We start from the raw sequence: 20,738 nt of genomic DNA, 5'->3' as shown, positions 1-20,738 counted from the left end.
GAAATTTGTTTAATTATTTTATGTCACAGCAACATAAATCAGTTATTTAGAACCAAAGCAATTGGAATAAAGTGCTGTGCTCATGTACACACAATGGTAGATGATGGTGGTAGGATTCAAACCCACACCCTTTCAGTCATGAATCCAGAACAATAACCAGTGAGCCACAGCTGCTGAAGTACACATATAGAAAAACAATTCCTGTTTCATTTCTCAATAAGCCTTGAAATTTTTTATAATTTTGATGCCCTAACCTTTGAAAATTTGTGAAGATTTAGCTTGGAAAACCTATTAGGAATTAGATAAGTAAGTGCATCATGTTTGAACTGTTTGTTTCAGGGAAATTTGTCCTGAAGGGAGATTTAGATATCTATGCCAGAACAGCTTCCAAGTATGATGACTGTCGCCTTCTTTATCTGCCAGGTCTTACTATGATGTAAGTTAATGGAGTCATTTTTAGAGAAGAATTCCACTCTTCATCCTTACCATTCTCTATCGTTTGGTGAGAAGTTTTATTTGTTAATTTTGTTTAATGTAATGCTCAGATTTATAATTAGGAATAGATAGCAGTTACTTCAAAGGTAATGAACCTTCATGCTGTTCTACCATATATACTTGCTTATAAGTCCAACTTTTAGCTACACAGATCCAGATCTACTGTCGCATAATGTGCCAGTAGATCTAGGTCCTGGCAGGGGTAATCAGTAGAACAAGCAACATAGACCCTAATCTACCAGAGCATTATGCAATGGCAGATTAAAGTCTATATTGAATCCAGTTGGATTGAACTTGTTAGTATATGGCAAGTAGTTCAGGTGTGATCATTAATGGGAAAAGAGGACCCAGGTCATGACCAAGCATACTGATACCATATAGTAAGTATTCTTCATGACTTTGTTAAAAGATGGAGGATATTAATTTTAGCATTTGCAGACCTAGGAAGGTTTAATTTTTTAAGTGGTGAATTTTAAAGGGATTTCTTTTTGTGACCAAACTCTGAGATTGCTAAAGTGCACAAATTTTTCCACCACTTAAATATTCTAGTTATAATATAATATACTGTTACTTGGAAGAAACGTTCTGGAGATACTGTAAAATGGTGGTCCTATGTTTGCATGTAATCATGCAATTAGACTCATACACACACACACACACACACACACACACACATACATATGCAGGATTAAATTTCAACCACAATATTTAAATATGACTTTTTTTCAGAGCTAAACTTGAGTGGCTATGTTTGGGTGACCCCAATGACCACCATGCTGTCATGCCTTGTGCCCCTGATAAAGTCCCTGATTACTCTCATGAGGTAAGTTCTTCCTCATTTTTGTTAATGTACATTGTTAGATGCAGCTCTTATTTTACACCCAAGTATTCTGGAGTTTTAATAATTAATTTTAATTTGTAGTGAAAATTCTGCATGACAAATTATGCAGGGAAAATATATTTGAGATAAAATATTAAACAGGAGTTTGTTTTGTGGGGGACACAGATAAGGAGATTAGTATTTCTTTATCAAAATGATTGACTGGTACACAATATAGTTTCTGTAGTTTAATCAAGAATGCAGCAAACAAACAAAAATCAGTCAATGAGTTTGTAAATACATGACTTATGGCAGTAGAAATTAGAAAGAAAGATGCAGATAATTTATTTGAAAAAATAATGTTTATGATTGTTGTTTTTGCCAATAATAATGACATTAACCAGGCTTCTTGAACTGGAATAATTGATTTAACATTTATTCTCATTAGGTTTCAGTTTTCATTGACTGTACAGGTATGTGTAGGTTCATATTAGAAGTGGAGAATGAGTTTGGATGATTTACAAACATGTTATCCATTCTGGATCGTCTTCCTGAATTCTGAAAAATTGATTCCAGGATTTGTGATGAGCTTTGCATTTGATTTGGCATCTCTAAACACTACAGATGTTATACATAATTCATGGTTTGATAATATCATTGATGTCCAGTAGTTCTCTGGACTGTTCCAGTAAAATGTATGAGGGACCCAGAGAAGGCACTTTTAACATGGAATAGTCACCAATAGATGCAATTTAAAATTTGTTATCATGTTTCATAGGAACTCTTTTAAGTAATCAGAGTACACTGGCACATGCTTGTTTAAAACTGCCTTCCCTTAGTATGATTAATGTAACAGTCCTAATGATACCATCAACCTTAAAGACATAATCCTTATGCATTGGAGGATATAAATATACTGTTTTATTGAGTATATTTATACTCAATCTTATGTTTTTACCAGACCAAAAAATAAAATTTATCATAATACATGAGGAGAAATACTACTGCCTCACAAATCTAGCCCTCCCAGATAACACTTTTAGCTAAAAGAAGCTAAAAGTTATCTGCCCACCTTGATAGTGGTCAGGCAGAGTGATATCCCCTTGGTATAGGGATTGACACTAAATCCGATGAATATCTCAGTTACTTCTTCTGCTTGTGCTAAGAAGCACATCCTCACCAATGAGAGACCTCACAAAAGCAGAATCAACTTTTGTAAGTTATACCATTACAAGTTGGAAGAGTCTTTTCACTTCCAAGGAAAGTATATTCAATCTATATTTCAAACTTTTATCTCTTCCTATGAGACTGCTTCGGTGGCCTAGTGGTTAGAGCATCTGCCTTGGAGGCAGGAGGTCGTGGGTTTTTGAGCCCCAGCTGAGTTGTACCAAAGACTTATACAAATGGTACTAACAGCCGCCTCGCTAGGTTCTCAGCATTAAGAGGTTAGTGTTAGGACTGGTAGGAATGATGTCAGGACAGTGTTGATGGGACGTCATGCTACATGTCTGCAGCAGGATGCCCTGGTGCTAGATATCACTATAAACTACCACACTGCAGACATCATAGAGATATGACTGGAAAATTGTTAAAGCTACGTTGAAAATCCAATTCACACACAACCCTTTTCTATCTGCTGGGGTGCTCTAGTCACCTCTGGTCCCTGATCCATTTCATTACTGTTGTAACTGATCAGTTGAATAAGTGATTCATCTAGAATTGTTCCCTCTGTTGAGATACAATAGTATGAAACCAGTCAGGGACCAGAGGTGACTAGAGCACCTACGCAGATGGGAGGAAATGCCTCCACATCCATTCACTCATTATCTTCCTTAAGTTTATATTCTATCAGAAGCAAAGGTGACCCTCTATGGGAAACCAATTTGATAAATCCCAAAACCACTGACAGCCCAATAAATCTATATGAGAGTGCATGTCTAATTCTTCTACGCATACAGTTGTTGGAAGAAATTAAATCACTTACAACAAGAGAAACTGGAAGAGCCTATTACAAAATGTCCAGAAGCCAAGCAACACTATTTATCCGAAAGATAGAGAACCTTTTTTCAGATATACCAATTACAAACTCTACAACCAGTAGAGATTAACGTCTCTGTTCCAGTGGGAGTCCAGGCATTTTTAACTTATTGATGTACTCTAGTACCCATAGGTTTATCATCCATTGTTTATATAATAAGTACAGGAGAATGATACATATTGAATGTTTACCTATTGTTTATACAATAAGTACAGGAGAATGATACACATTGAATCTTTACCTATTGTTTGTACAATAAGTACAGGAGAATGATACACATTGAATCTTTACCTATTGTTTGTACAATAAGTACAGGAGAATGATCCATATTGAATGTTTACCTATTGTTTGTACAATAAGTACAGGAGAATGATACACATTGAATCTTTACCTATTGTTTGTACAATAAGTACAGGAGAATGATGCATATTGAATGTTTACCTATTGTTTGTACAATAAGTACAGGAGAATGATACACATTGAATGTTTACCTATTGTTTGTACAATAAGTACAGGAGAATGATACACATTGAATGTTTACCTATTGTTTGTACAATAAGTACAGGAGAATGATACATATTGAATGTTTACCTATTGTTTGTACAATAAGTACAGGAGAATGATCCATATTGAATGTTTACCTATTGTTTGTACAATAAGTACAGGAGAATGATCCATATTGAATGTTTACCTATTGTTTGTACAATAAGTACAGGAGAATGATCCATATTGAATGTTTACCTATTGTTTGTACAATAAGTACAGGAGAATGATCCATATTGAATGTTTACCTATTGTTTGTACAATAAGTACAGGAGAATGATCCATGTTGAATGTTTACCTATTGTTTGTACAATAAGTACAGGAGAATGATCCATATTGAATGTTTACCTATTGTTTGTACAATAAGTACAGGAGAATGATCCATATTGAATGTTTACCTATTGTTTGTACAATAAGTACAGGAGAATGATACACATTGAATGTTTACCTATTGTTTGTACAATAAATACAGGAGAATGATCCATGTTGAATGTTTACCTATTGTTTGTACAATAAGTACAGGAGAATGATCCATATTGAATGTTTACCTATTGTTTGTACAATAAGTACAGGAGAATGATCCATATTGAATGTTTACCTATTGTTTGTACAATAAGTACAGGAGAATGATCCATATTGAATGTTTACCTATTGTTTGTACAATAAGTACAGGAGAATGATCCATATTGAATGTTTACCTATTGTTTGTACAATAAGTACAGGAGAATGATACACATTGAATCTTTACCTATTGTTCGTACAATAAGTACAGGAGAATGATCCATATTGAATGTTTACCTATTGTTTGTACAATAAGTACAGGAGAATGATACACATTGAATGTTTACCTATTGTTTGTATAATAAGTACAGGAGAATGATCCATATTGAATGTTTACCTATTGTTTGTACAATAAGTACAGGAGAATGATACACATTGAATCTTTACCGATTGTTTGTACAATAAGTACAGGAGGATGATACACATTGAATGTTTACCTATTGTTTGTACAATAAGTACAGGAGGATGATACACATTGAATGTTTACCTATTGTTTGTACAATAAGTACAGGAGAATGATACACATTGAATGTTTACCTATTGTTTGTACAATAAGTACAGGAGAATGATACACATTGAATGTTTACCTATTGTTTGTACAATAAGTACAGGAGAATGATACACATTGAATGTTTACCTATTGTTTGTACAATAAGTACAGGAGAATGATCCATATTGAATGTTTACCTATTGTTTGTACAATAAGTACAGGAGAATGATGCATATTGAATGTTTACCTATTGTTTGTACAATAAGTACAGGAGAATGATGCATATTGAATGTGTACCTATTGTTTGTACAATAAGTACAGGAGAATGATCCATATTGAATGTGTACCTATTGTTTGTACAATAAGTACAGGAGAATGATCCATATTGAATGTGTACCTATTGTTTGTACAATAAGTACAGGAGAATGGTACATATTGAATCTTTACCTATTGTTTGTACAATAAGTACAGGAGAATGATCCATATTGAATGTTTACCTATTGTTTGTATAATAAGTACAGGAGAATGATACACATTGAATGTTTACCTATTGTTTGTACAATAAGTACAGGAGAATGATACACATTGAATGTTTACCTATTGTTTGTTGAATAAGTACAGGAGAATGATACACATTGAATGTTTACCTATTGTTTGTAGAATAAGTACAGGAGAATGATACACATTGAATGTTTACCTATTGTTTGTACAATAAGTACAGGAGAATGATACACATTGAATGTTTACCTATTGTTTGTACAATAAGTACAGGAGAATGATGCACATTGAATGTTTACCTATTGTTTGTACAATAAGTACAGGAGAATGATGCACATTGAATGTTTACCTATTGTTTGTACAATAAGTACAGGAGAATGATGCATATTGAATGTTTACCTATTGTTTGTACAATAAGTACAGGAGAATGATGCATATTGAATGTTTACCTATTGTTTGTACAATAAGTACAGGAGAATGATGCATATTGAATGTTTACCTATTGTTTGTACAATAAGTACAGGAGAATGATGCATATTGAATGTTTACCTATTGTTTGTATAATAAGTACAGGAGAATGATGCATATTGAATGTTTACCTATTGTTTATATAATAAGTACAGGAGAATGATACATATTGAATGTTTACCTATTGTTTATATAATAAGTACAGGAGAATGATGCATATTGAATGTGTACCTATTGTTTGTATAATAAGTACAGGAGAATGATGCATATTGAATGTGTACCTATTGTTTGTATAATAAGTACAGGAGAATGATGCATATTGAATGTTTACCTATTGTTTGTATAATAAGTACAGGAGAATGATGCATATTGAATGTTTACCTATTGTTTATATAATAAGTACAGGAGAATGATACATATTGAATGTTTACCTATTGTTTATATAATAAGTACAGGAGAATGATACATATTTAATGTTTACCTATTGTTTATACAATAAGTACAGGAGAATGATACATATTGAATGTTTACCTATTGTTTATATAATAAGTTCAGGAGAATGATACATATTGAATGTTTACCTATTGTTTATATAATAAGTACAGGAGAATGATACATATTTAATGTTTACCTATTGTTTATACAATAAGTACAGGAGAATGATACATATTGAATGTTTACCTATTGTTTATATAATAAGTACAGGAGAATGATACATATTGAATGTTTACCTATTGTTTATATAATAAGTACAGGAGAATGGTACATATTGAATGTTTACAGAGAATTAGATGGATTAAATATGGGTTTTTAGTTCATTCTCAAAGGTCAGTTTGATGGAGATGGTTTTCAAGCATGATACTGATTGCAAAGTAAATAGGTGATAATTGTTATGTAAATGGTTAAAATAATTGTTTTCAAATCATTTTGTTGGCTCTAAATAAATGATTACAAAATGTGTAGCCTTCTTTATTGTTGATGTAGTTTAAAAGATGAGTCTGCTTGCATATCTAGGCCTAAAAGGAAACTTCATGAAGTTTCTACAAACAGATCTAAAATGTATGTAAAAATACATTTTATGATAAATTAAAATATGATAATATTTACATTAACACAGTTCTGTTCTTGTTCACGATGTTATGTCCAAATATCTCTTTATTAAAAATATAGTTATTCAAAAAACCACTATCTATCTATAAATTTATATCTGTTTCTCTGTCTGTCTGTCTGCCTCTCTCTCTCTCTCTCTCTCTCTCTCTATATATATATATATATATATATATATATATATATATATATAAAGATAGAGAGAGCAAGAGACAGACAGAGACCAACAGATAGACAACAGCATTCAATGACTATAATGCAAAACAAATCCCATATTTTTTCAGTTTTTTTTTAAAACTTACGATATTGTGTTATCATATCTTGAGGCAAGCTCAAATCTCTAAAGGGCAAGTTCAGTTTTGCAGGCAGTTTACCCAGGGGCATTTATAAAATATGTAAAGTTGGATGTTTTTGCATTTGTTCCTCTTATTACCCATTTTTCTAATTTTTGGAAATGCATTTGATAAAGTACATTTTTCAGTGATTTACATTTCTCAGAGAATGCTCACCTGAGCACATTGCTATGAAACACAACCACATCTGCCGACAAATGCGAGCATCTACATTATTCATCATAGTGCTCAGCTTAAACTGGCTATCATCCAGTTGATGGATAGCCACCTAGCAGTGGTATGGGGAGGTAATAGGGAACAGTTTTTTCTCTTTTTATATATGATATGTAGATGGGATAGACAAAATGTAATTTTCAGGGAGGGCTAAATTCAAGAGGTAGCATAGCTTATTTTTCCTGAAGCTAATATCATGGAGAAACATAAGTTGCTAAAATATTTACTTTATATGGTGTTAATGCTTTCTCAAAAATAGATTTGCCATCACATCCTGAATTGGGATGAATTTACTTGTGATCACCTAGATACAGTTTTGGCTTCCAAATATATGGTTTGGGATTAATATTAGCAATGCCGTTCACTTTGGATAGAAACAAGTATGAAATTTACTGCTTTGAGACACATAAGGTTTGTTTAAAGTGAAATATGTTTGTAAGAATTGAACTGTTTTCATGCAGATTTATCACTATTGTATTTTAATTGAATCGGATATAGACAGGGGTACAAGGTCAGAAGGTCTTATAGAAAACTTAAGAGAATGTAACTACATTGGATGGGAATCATGAATACTTGTTAGACAGGTTTTAATGAATATTTTGTATCATTAAGTTGAGTAAGCATGTTGTGCACATTAAGCCCATTGCCACTTTTCCCAAAACTGCAAAGATTTTGATATTTCTATACATTTATATATTCTGTACAGGAGCATGATTCATTCAGAGCATTCCGGTCTCAGAACATGAATTTAAACCTGTCCCTGAAGACCAGCCCTCCCAGAACAGCTGACCCAACAGAATTTGACCAGCCGTCATGTCTCTTCTATGCCAGCACAATACGCTTTCTGGACAAAATAAAGGTAACGGCATATGGAGTCCAAGAATATTGCATAGTCCCTTTACTATGTACCCATAATGTCAAGATTTTAATAGATAGATAGGATGATACAGGTTGATATAGATTTATTATAAGCTATGCATACTTTTGCATATCTGTTAATAGTTTTTACAGATTTTAATTTAAATTAGTTCATCTGATATAGAACATTTTTTTTATAACTCTTCACGGTTATTTTATCATTCTGTTTTATCAGATAAGTCTAGTCTTATAATGTAGATGTATGTGTTTAATTTAAGTGTATTTGGATGTTTTTGTTATCTTGTGTTATCTATCCTTTATATTGGTTGTGAAAAATACAAAACTAAATTTTAAAATATCAAAAGTTATAGATATGAACTTTCATGATACTACAGCTCTCTCAGTCGGTGAGTGATATTTTTTTGGCATCAATTTAAGATGGGGTCAGAAAAAATATCTTTTTTCCTGTTTCACTGTCATATATATTTCCAATCAAATTAATATTAGGAAAATTTACTTTGCTACCCCTCAAATCCAGTCCTCTTAGAAAGACAAACATTCCTCTTTCCCATCTATAGACTATCTAGACAAAGGGAAGAAACTTATCCTACCAACTTGCCAGCTATGCTTGACATATTTGTTGAATGGATTATTACGACTCTGCAATCTTAAACTAAGTTGTTGTTGTTGTTGTGGGGTTTAATGCCATTTTTCAGCACATGATAGGCTATGCATGGCGGCCAATATTAATGGTGGAGGAAGAACCTGGGAAAACCCCGGGAAGAACCACCAACCCACGAGAAGCTACTGGCAAGCTTTGTCACATACCCACATTGGCCGAATCCTAGACTCAAACCCACACAGACAGAGGTGAGATGGCAGTGATCCGTAATGGAGAGCGCTTTAGACCACTCAGCCACTCGGGGCCCCCCTTAAACTAAGTAACAGAAGATGTAAAACCAACAAGTTTTTTAAAATTCAACAAATTTAATTATCTCATTTATAAAAGGAAAATTTAGAAGAAATTTATTTTTGTGAATTAAATTCCAGATAATCCTAAAAGTTCTATCACAAGCCCAAAATGTATAAGATATTCCAATTTCACATTTTATAATCATTGTTTTAATCTGTAAGAAACAAATCAGAAAGGAATACAATTTTATGATTTTAAACAAGTTTGGACAGAGGAAAGGTATCAATGTTTTATAGTTTAAAAGGTAGAAAATAATTTGACAGATTCTTAGGAAAATTATAATTTTTTTGAAAAATGCTTGTTATAGAAATAAAATTTATTTTCTCACTGCAGCTGTGTATGATGGGAGTGACCAGACCAACAAGAAGAGGAACCCTCTTTGACAATACAAAGCTTCGCAAGCCACAGATGAGTAGACACTATAAGTAAGTATTTTAGAATAAAAATAATATTCATAAATTTTACATGTATAAATAGTTATGTTACAATTCGATGTTTGGATTCAAACTGATTTTTATGCAATCAGTGATTTTTTTATATAATTTTATTTCATGTATCTTTTATATATTTTGATTAAAATTCATGTACCTCCACCATTTTTAGTAAAAGAAAAGTACAAGTTTTGAGAATGTTTGAGAATGTTTGATATTTGTTGCATCAGTATCTTTGGAACAATTAGTCTCAAGTTCCAAGTACATGGATGAAAATCATGTCCCTACATTGAAAGATGCAGCACTTCTGTACTGTAGGAACCTTCATTATTACATGGTTCCTGTTACAAGGCTGGTATAATCATGGATCCCATTTCTTTATTAAGTAGTAATTATATTATATGTATAATGTACTTCATTATAAGGTGGTAATCTCCATGGACAGCATTAAAATGGGGGAATACTTTGTTCTGTTTTGATGACAGGCCTGTATCTTCACCATTTCGCAACCATTCCATCTGTGTTCATCAGTATCTACATATTTAAAACATATCTAAATCATCATTTTTTGAAGAAAAAAATATTTATTAAAAATCAGTTTGTGCTTGTGTTAAATTCCATGTGATGTTTGAGTTTACTTGGTATTTTCATTCTAATAACATTTTAAAATAGGTTATCACAAGTGATCAATTGTTATATCTGCTGCAGTTCACATCTTTTTGCTTTGGCTCTGAAGTATTGAAATATTGTTTACTTCACTCATTCTATAAGGCCTTTCATTATATAACAGTTCCTCTTATAAAGCCCTTCATTATAATACAGTTCCTCTTATAAAGCCCATCATTATAATACAGATCCTATTTTAAGGCCCTTCATTATAATACAGTTCCTGTTATAATGCCCTTCATTATAATACAGATCCTTTTATAAAGCCCTTCATTATAATACAGTTCCTCTTATAAGGCCTTTCATTATTAATACAGTTCCTTTTATAAAGCCCTTCATTATAATACAGTTCCTGTTATAAGGCCCTTCATTATAATACAGTTCCTTTTATAAAGCCCTTCATTATAATACAGTTGCTGTTAAAAGGCCTTTCATTATTAATACAGTTTCTTTTATAAAGCCCTTCATTATAATACAGTTCCTGTTATAAGGCCCTTTCATTATAATACAGTTCCTCTTACAAAGTCCTTCATTATAATACAGTTCCTCTTATAAGGCCTTTCATTATTAATACAGTTCCTTTTATAAAGCCCTTCATTATAATACAGTTCCTGTTATAAGGCCCTTCATTATAATACAGTTCCTGTTATAAGGCCCTTCATTATAATACAGTTCCTCTTACAAAGCCCTTCATTATAATACAGTTCCAGTTATAAAGCCCTTCATTATAATACAGTTCCTGTTATAAGGCCCTTCATTATAATACAGTTCCTATTTTAAGGCCCTTCATTATAATACAGTTCCTGTTTTAAGGCCCTTCATTATAATACAGTTCCTATTTTAAGGCCCTTCATTATAATACAGTTTCTATTTTAAGGCCCTTCAGTATAATACGGTTCCTGTTATAAGTCAAGTATGATCATGGATCCCATTACATTATATGGTAATTTACTTCACTCATACTATAAGGCAGTAAACCCAATGTTTCCCATGATGAACATTATAATAAGGGAATAAGGGAGTACTGTATTATGTACTTCATTATAATGTGGTCCCACTATAAGGCAGTATACTCTATGGCTCCCATGAATGGCATTAAAATGAGGGAATACTGTATTAATATAATTTTTTATTCAAAATAATATCAAATATGCTTGCTTATGTATTGTGAAGCAGCATTTGTAAGTTTACATTGTTAACAAATTTCAGCTCATATCCTTTGAAATATGTACATTAGCATGTTATTATCTCTTCATCCAAGGTTAGCCTCACTGTCAGTGAACTTTCACCAATTTGATGTCTGCTACTGGATGTCTTTCTCTAAGCAACATGGGGCAGAAATGTGGGGAAAATCATTTGTCCTGGAGCTGTGTAATGAACTTAAATTGGTTCCAATTGAAGATGGACTGTTTCGCAGGCCCAAGGCAGAATGGAGCATTAAGAACCTGACCTGTGACCTTTCTGCACTCAAATTTTTGCTTTGCAGCTCTAAACTGAGTCATGAGGAGGAGGTATATAGACTACACTTTTGATTAATTGTGTACTGTTATGTGTACCAGGGGCATCACAGAGGCAGCATATCAAGTTGTGTGTTGAGAATGCCTCAATCTGTACTATACAGCCCAATATATAAAGGTGTATGTAGAGAATGCCTAAATCTGTACTATACACCCAAAACATATAAAGATGTGTGTAGAGAATGCCTAAATCTGTACTATAGAGCCAAGCATATAAAGATGTGTGTAGAGAATGCCTAAATCTGTACTAGACAGCCAAGCATGTAAATTTGTACATAGAGAATGCCTAAATTTGCGCTGTACAGCCAAGCATATAAAGGCATGTGTAAAGAATACCTAAATCTTTGCTGTATACAATGCAGCATATCATTAGCACTTTGATAACTTCTGTCACATGAATATGTGACATCACTAAAATAATTGGCTTATTCCTGGCATAATGTCATCTCTTGCCTGCAATTTTGAAAGTTTGAACAACCACACAGTCCCCAAATTTTGGTTTACAATGAACTGTCTTTTAAAGCAAATGCACATTGAAAACAAGTTTATCAATACAATCATGAGGCCAGAAGAAACATACCTATTTATGCAATTATGCTTATTCCTGGCATAATGTCATCTCTTGCCTGCAATTTTTGAAAGTTTGAACAACCACACAGTCCCCAGATTTTGGTTTACAATGAACTGTCTTTTAAAGCAAATGCACATTGAAAACAAGTTTATCAATACAATCATGAGGCCAGAAGAAACATACCTATTTATGCAATAAATTGTGTATTATATGATTACTTGACAGTGTGCAATAGCTATTAAAACGTATCCTACTGGCCACCAAGTCCAGTAACTCTAAAGAGTTTCTTGACCGTTACATAATTAATTTTGTTTGCTGCTTCGCGTGCTTTTAGTATACCAGGTCTTTGTTTTCATTAATATTATAAAAGCTAAACATTGCTTAGAATAAAATATAAAAGAAGAAAAAAGGTGCTTGAGATTTAAAATAGTTTGCTTTACTGTTGAAGTATCATCAGTTACATACAACATTTTCAAGGATGATTATTAATGACATACTGTGTGTATAACAAAGGGGAGAACAGATGCAGTTAAGTACTGGAAGCTGTGGCCTTTTGTGAAAATTGTCCTCTAAATCACTCAGTGGAATTTACCAAATAAACTATGCAAGTGTAAATAGACCTCTCTTCTATCAATCTATGATAGTTATAAAGGAGGTGCATGCATAATGAGTATATAGATTTGAGTGAAACAAGTGTAACACTTCTTGGAACATGAAAGGGGAGGTCAGATGGTCACGTATTCCAGAGTGGCAATTTGACGGTCTAAAAAAACTACAATTTTAAAACAATATCTGCTTGAGTGATAAATTGCCATTTTTGTGTTAGGCTAAATCAAAGTCTGATTTATATCTGTAAATCTTCAATAATAAAGGAAAGGATCCATACTTTGTAAATATATTCATATTTATTCATGTATCAAGTTAATATCTGCGATTTGGTAATGGCTTTACAATGAATAATTTCTCCAATGAAAAAGGTGGATTTTTGTTATTGATGATTCAAATCATCACTCAGGGTTGTCTGACATTTGGCATTCACTTTTGTGTCCCTGAGAGGAGATACTTGCTGTTCACTCAAAACTGTAGACATCATGTGTTCAATATCATTTGAAACTATCAAGGATTGATAGAAGAGTGGCTGATTACAGTAGCATGGTTTATTTATATCTCTGCATTATTTAATTTAGTTGGAAGTGTCATGAAAGGAAACAGCAGGAAATACCTGATGGCATTTGACTCTTTCCTTGTCTTTATATCCGTATATGCATTTTGGTGGAAGTTTCAAATTGGCTTTTAGATTTGTGTTTTGATGCAAATGTCATTTAGAGGTCAAATCTAGAGCATTAAGAAGTACAAAGATGAGCAAATGAAAACACCCCAGAATTGAATACAAATGAGTTGTCTATCCCACTGCAAAGTGCCATGTGAAAAGTCAACTGAGCTGAAGGACTGGTAACTGGAATTTCCCACTGATTTGTTGTGAAAATAACTGGCTTAAGACTGTCTAGCTAGAAATAATTTCACACACCATTACCTGTTTATACATCATGCTTGTAATGCTGATAAACCAATAATTACCTGTTATTATTACACTGCTGTCTCTTTTCAAGATGTTAGTTTACAGTCTAATGCAAAAATTCCCTCCTGCAATTAGTAACTACACAGTAACAGTCTAATCAAATCAAATCATTTGGAATAACATCCCTATTTTCAACATTTTTGGTAGCACATGTGTCATTGGGCACTCAAAATTTATTATTGATCTAAGCATCTTTTGTCATCATTTCATTTAGTAGTGTCCTTTTTCATGCAAGTTATCTTTTAGTTCTGTATCAATGTCTCAATGTCCCTTTTTGTCATTTTTTTTTTAATTGTGTCTTGAGCCATGCTAGTTTAGAAGCACTGCCTTAAGTTTAGTCCAAATTAATATCAGTGTTAGGGTTAGTTTTTCCGTAGACATTTTTGTTCAGATTTTTTTATTTTGTTATTTGGCATTTTCCTTTAGCTTTTCATCAATACCACAGCAAGTTGGTAAGTGTGGTCATACAAAGTATAGAGGGACATCCACCTCACCAGTTTGGTGTGTGCACTTAGTGGGACCATTTTATTGTGTGCACTTAGGGGATCCCTAACCTAAGTGCTTTAAGTGAGGGTTCCAACATTGGTTCCAGCAGAATCACCAGACTCACTGTAGAGCTCCTTCTCATCTTGCCCTTCACTTAACAGGGAGGTCATAAGTGCCATGGCTGGAAATCTATGGACACCTCCTCACCCAAAACGGTACTGCCAAGTACCCATCTTCCTCACAACCCCAAAGGTGCCAAGCTTAGCCACTTTTTCAAGGCCTGGTTGGTCAATCTCACATTGAGAGACAGTTACTAGCATCACTTCCAGACTTTCCACCTCTAACAAAAAGTACCATGCTTTTCACCAGACCATTCTAAGATCTTAATGGAGATGTACTAAACCTTTCTAATATAGGAGTGTTGGAGAGAGTATCGAATACTCAAGTACAAAATTCTATTCCTGGCTCTTTCTGGTTCAAAAAATGGGAGAAAGTTTCACCTTATTATTGATCCTTCCCCCTTAAAAAAGTTCATTCAGGAAGAGGGTCTTATGATGGAGATGGCAGCCTTAGTCAGGAATGCTATAAGATTGAATGAATGAGTATTCTCCATAGACCTTCCAGATGCATTCCTTCTTATCCCATCTTTCCATCCCATGGGAAATTCCAGTGGTTCTGTCTGGACAAGGAGGTCTTTCAATTTTTGGTTCCTTTGTTTGGCCTAGCTCCCTAATTTCAGATCTTTACTGGGGTGGTGGGAGGCGTAGTTGCTCATTTAAGATTGTTAGGGTTCCAATCATCCAGTATTTGATAACTGATTGATTCACCATGTTCTCAGGAATGTCACTTTGCTGAAGACAGTGTTTGAGAGAATTTCTTCTTGCCTCTGCCTCTCTGTCCTTGTCATCACAGCTCATCCTGATAGGACACCCCCCACACTCAATAGGTTGTGAGTCATTGATATTGACCTGTTGGTGGACATTCCAAGGGAGTTGTCACAGATGAGTGATCTCTTATTGCAACACAGAGGATGCCCTCTTGATGACAATCCACAGATTCTCCATCTTCAGAGCTGGCTTATATCAAATGATTTGTCAACCAAGGTCAGTTACAAACTGCATAACAAAGGGTTGGAGGAAGTCGACCTGCATGGTTTACAGTGCCAAGTGGATATTGTCCTGTAATTGATGCAGTTGGCATGGAACTGATCTGATCTTTCCCTCTTTCATCACAGTTTTCAATTTCCTTCTCTTTCGTTTAAAAGAAAAGGACTGTTCAATTTCCAACAGTCCTTTCAAATACTCTTAAGATTTTGATGGTTTCAGCCAATGGACCAGAACTTCATCTCTCAGAACTCATTATCCTTTTCTTTCTGAATGATATTTTGAAAGCCTTCTTTTTCTGTTCTCCTTCCACTTTCTACCCATTCTCCCTCTGTTCCTTGGCACACTACAGTGAGGGCATGTATGCATGAAGCCCAACTGTGTCAGCTCAACAAGTTTTCAACAAGTCATCTTCCAGTTTTTATTAGCATCCTGCTAGGGAGAGGTGGTAAGCTTTGCATTACAGCTACTTGTTTTTGGTTATCAGCCTCTTTCCAAGCTGATAAATTCAGCCATGTAATGATAGCAGGTAATGTATTACTGCTAATAAAATGTAGTCTGGGGAGGATATAAAAATTATAATTAGGTCTGATGTCCATGAATCATGGTCCCAGTCGAAGAAGGATGATATTCTGAGTGATCACAAGTAACTAGGGCATGGGACTGGGACTGGGTTGTTTTTGTCATGGGACTGGGTCTAGGCTGTTTTTGTAATGGACTGGGGCTGGGTTGTTTTTTGTCCTGGGACTGAGTTGTTATTGTTTTAGACCTCCAATAACTAATTGGAATAGGGAATTTTCACCTTGGACTTTGGACTAGCACCTGGAAAAGATATAGAGATTTAATAATAGCAAGTAAGTATTGCCTAATTTACGTTAGTTTGACCCCCCCTCCAAAAAAATTCATGTTCTTTCATATACTGTTTGTAATGTTTAGGAGTGTGAAAGTAAAGTGGTTGTCGCTCAGTCATCTTCTGTTCTTGTATTTTCAGCTGAATGTGTCAAGCACTGGCAAACCAGTCTCTTCCAATTTCTGCCTCAGTGTCAGCAGGTATGTTTTTTGACTGTCGTAAAAATTTTGTTTATGCTCAAGATTTGACCTTTTTGCTTGCTTTTTTATATACTTAAAATGACATTTGTATTCTGTGGTCTCAAAATTTTGAGCACCAGTTTCTGACTACTTTATTTTTATACATTAGGAGTCCTTTCACAACTTTATCAACCAAGCACTTCCATGTAAAAAAATATGTTAATATTTTGGGCCTTGTTTAAGTAAAACATTTTATCTGTTTACCGAAACAGCTGATAGATGAGAATGGTCTCCCCTAGGATGCAGAGTTTGGCACATAATCCCCAAATATTTTAGTTGCTGCTTCTGCTCACACATTGGCAGCATGCTCATTTAGAGGTCTTACATATTTCAGTCAGTTTTATACTCTGTCTCAAGTCGGAGTGATTGAAGGAAGCTTTTCATCATGATAGTATTTTCAAACTATTCTCAGTGAATTTTGCTCCATCTTCATCGAAGATCAGTACTTTAATATCATCATTGGATGGGGCTGATTGGGCTACATTGGTACAAACATGTATGTTGTTTTGTACATTCTCGGTTAAGTGTTTGTGTTTAGCTCAAGTTTTTTTTTACACACTGTATAAAGGCTGTTTTTACCTAGAACATGGAACTCATTAAGAGGATGCATCATTATCAGATATGCAGGCCACTGATTTTGGCTAAATTTTGCATTTTAAGTTTATTTTCCAAGCTCTGTTCATGCTATAATCATAATAGTAGTTGATTTTATGCAACTCTGTTGTTACTATACCATTGCTACAATTGAATGCCAATGACCTATATTTCACATTTTACTGGTTTAAGTTTGGCATTTAGCTTATGTCCAGATAATTATTATCACCCAGCATCTATCCTGTTATACTTAGATTCATGAAACATCTTGATGAGTACTACAATATCATCACAGAGGAAGATCACTAGACTCTGATCGCAAAAGTAGATGACCGTGACCTACATTTCATGCTTCACTGACTTTGTTTAAATTGTGTTTTAAGTTTATTTCTCAAGCTCAGTTTATATTGTAATCATCAAACTGGGTGATTGTATACATCTTTATTGGTATCATACCTGTACCACAAAAAAATGTCACTGTGACATACATTTCACATTATACTGGCTTAGGTTATGGTTTTGGGATTTAGCTCAAACTAGATGGGTCTTATTTAGCAGCCTGTAAAAAGACTCATGAAATTTGGTGAGGGCATCTATCATTATGAGTACTACACCCATGGCACAGGTATATTTAATGCTTCATTGCCATGTTACAGAGGTATATTTCATGCTTCATTGCCATGTCACAGAGGTGTATTTCACACTTCATTGATATGTCACAGAGGTATATTTCATTCTTCATTGCCATGTCACAGGGGTAACTTCATGCTTTATTGCCTTGGTTTCACTCTCAAGCACTGTTTTTGCCAGAATGATCAAACTAGATGACTGTATGCATCCCTCATGCCACACCCTTACATCAAAAGAAGGTAATTGTCACATATTTAACACAGTGGCTTATGTTTTTGCATTTAGCACATGACCCAGTTGGTGTCTTATCTGTTATGCCTGAAATTATGAAATTGATAAGAGGGTGCATCTTGACAAGTACTACACCTTCAGTTTAAAAGTTGGTCTCTGTGAACCATATTTTGCTGTCTCTGCTTCAATTTGACATTGTAGCTGTGATGGCTGTATGCCTTTAAGTGATTTATACATTTCTTTTGGTACCACACCCATATCAAAAAGGTCACTGTGACTTATTAGGTCAAGTTGCTGCATTTAGATCATGACCAAATAGATTTTTGGCATGCACTGTGCATACTATTCTGTATAGAATCTTGAAACTTTGGGATGCATCTTTATGGGCACAACCTCCTTATTTCAGTAGTCGGTCAGCATCTACCATTTTCTATGCTTTGCTGACTGCATTTTGTGTTTTTGATGTTCATTTTTGAGGATTTTTCATGCTTTAATCATAAAATTGATGATGATACGCATCTTACCACCACACTCTTGCAACAAAAGAAGGTCAGTGTGACCTATATTTTTTCTTTTACTGGTTTTGGTTTGGTTTTTTCATTTAACTCATGACCTCATAAGCTTTGGGCATGTTATATGCATACAATCCTATCAGGAATCATGACCTCATAAGCTTTGGGCATGTTATATGCATACAATCCTATCAAGAACCATGAAACTTGAGAAGATAAAAGATTGCAAACAAAAAGGGACAAAGATCATTTTAGCATAAATTTATTTCTGACATGATAATGTTTACATTGGCTACTGGAGACTAGTGAAAGTATAGGTGAGCTATGTAATCAGTGATTACATTGTGTTTTTAACCTGGGAGGGCTGGGTCTTTGTGAGTTAGTGGAGGTACCTCTAACATATTATGATTGAGTAAGTATTATTGAATCAAATAGATGTTTTTTCTTACTCTTACATTGAATTTTTTTTTCTCTCAAAACCCCGAACTTTGTTACTTAAGGAAAAAAATCTTCAGTGTTTTTCAGTTACTGAGTTTTGTTTGCACTGTTGTGATAATGATCTATATTTTTGTTGTGTAAGGAACAATAACTCACATTCATCTACATAGTAGAAAAAAATTAAACTTACCCATCACTCATTTCTGTCACTAGATGGTGTGAGTGTACTGTGACATTTCTTGACTGTTTCCCTGTTTTGGAAAGATTTGTTTATGAATAAAATTTATAAAACCAGAAATCAGGACATCTGTAGCACACATACACCATCAGATGTCTATAATATACATACACATACATCATCTAGAGTAGTAAGATGTGTGTAAGTTAACTTGAATAGATATGCTTAGATCCAATTTGCAACTTTTTCCTATCAGTTCCTTTGTTAATTTCTTTTTCAGAGTGTCATACCGAAGGGCCAACCCATCTGCTGAAGCAAATAAGGGGGAAAAATCAGAGGTATGGGACAAAAGGATGCAACTTAAATTGAATATAAAAAATATAACTGCGTTTTTTTAACATAGTGAGATTTAGGTACCATTTTTAAGAGTTCAGCAGTGGCAGCTGCAAAAATGTTAAAATTTAAAAAGTAAAATTAAGTATATGGACAGAGATGATACAGTGTTTCACAGAACACTTATTTCATTACAAACCAGTCATTGAAAAAAATTAACACTGCAAAAAAGCATGGTTGCCATGCAAATATGAATATAACATTAATTGTTATGGGTGCACTCTTATGTCAGGGAAGAGCTATTTCAATGAAAATCAAAGAGCTAAGCTGTAAACAATAAATTAAGGTTATTCAAGGCTATTCCATTTAAAACTTTTGTTATGGAGCTGAAAGCTTCTTTGATGTACAAGGAAAAATAAAATCATGCAGCAAATATAGTAGGTTCAGACCCCACCCTACAAATATAAATATAATTAGATTTCTCTTTCATGCAGGCAGATTTCATTGGAATAAACCCTAACAGTTAAATGGCAGTCAGAAATACCTTATAAATGCATCCAATATGTTTATTGGGAAATAAAGGGAAAATATATATTTTAAGCTTCAGTGTTAAGTAATTCTTCATCAGACATTTTGTATTTTTATAAATTATTTTTCATTATTATGTTTTTTGGCAATTCTGTGATGGTATTTCTGGAGAATTTTAGGACATGATGAACGATAAGACCAGAGAAAACCAAATGCCTTCTTCAACTGGAAACAGAGGTCTGAACTGGCAGAAGCCATTAGTGACTTGTTTGCTACAATACTTAACAGATCTGGTCAGGAAGAGAGGTCTGGCCTGGAACAAAGGTCTGGTTAGAATCGAGGTCTAGCTAGGAAATAGCATTTGTGGTAAAATTATGGATATGGTACAGTTTTTAAATCCAGCATAAATTGTTCCCATGGACAGTACCATTTACT

General features: G+C 33.9%; 1 protein-coding gene across 7 annotated transcripts in view; it reads left to right on the top strand.

Annotated features, from left to right (window-relative positions):
• LOC149776973 (protein hobbit-like) overlaps positions 1–20,738 on the top strand; it is a 210,728-nt gene that overhangs the window by 102,183 nt on the left and 87,807 nt on the right. For all 7 annotated transcript variants that reach the window (XM_089941697.1, XM_089941696.1, XM_089941695.1 and 4 more), the window contains exons 30-36: positions 340–436; positions 1,225–1,318; positions 8,293–8,445; positions 9,751–9,842; positions 11,776–12,025; positions 16,762–16,820; positions 19,723–19,780. In XM_089941697.1, the coding sequence (XP_089797823.1) occupies positions 340–436; positions 1,225–1,318; positions 8,293–8,445; positions 9,751–9,842; positions 11,776–12,025; positions 16,762–16,820; positions 19,723–19,780 (803 nt within the window). The remainder of the gene's footprint in view (positions 1–339; positions 437–1,224; positions 1,319–8,292; positions 8,446–9,750; positions 9,843–11,775; positions 12,026–16,761; positions 16,821–19,722; positions 19,781–20,738) is intronic.

The sequence above is a fragment of the Sinohyriopsis cumingii genome, chromosome 18 (genome assembly GCF_028554795.1).
Source record: "Sinohyriopsis cumingii isolate HCF-2022 chromosome 18, ASM2855479v2, whole genome shotgun sequence".
NCBI lineage: Eukaryota > Metazoa > Mollusca > Bivalvia > Unionida > Unionidae > Sinohyriopsis > Sinohyriopsis cumingii.
This window is presented reverse-complemented; position numbering and strand designations above follow the sequence as displayed.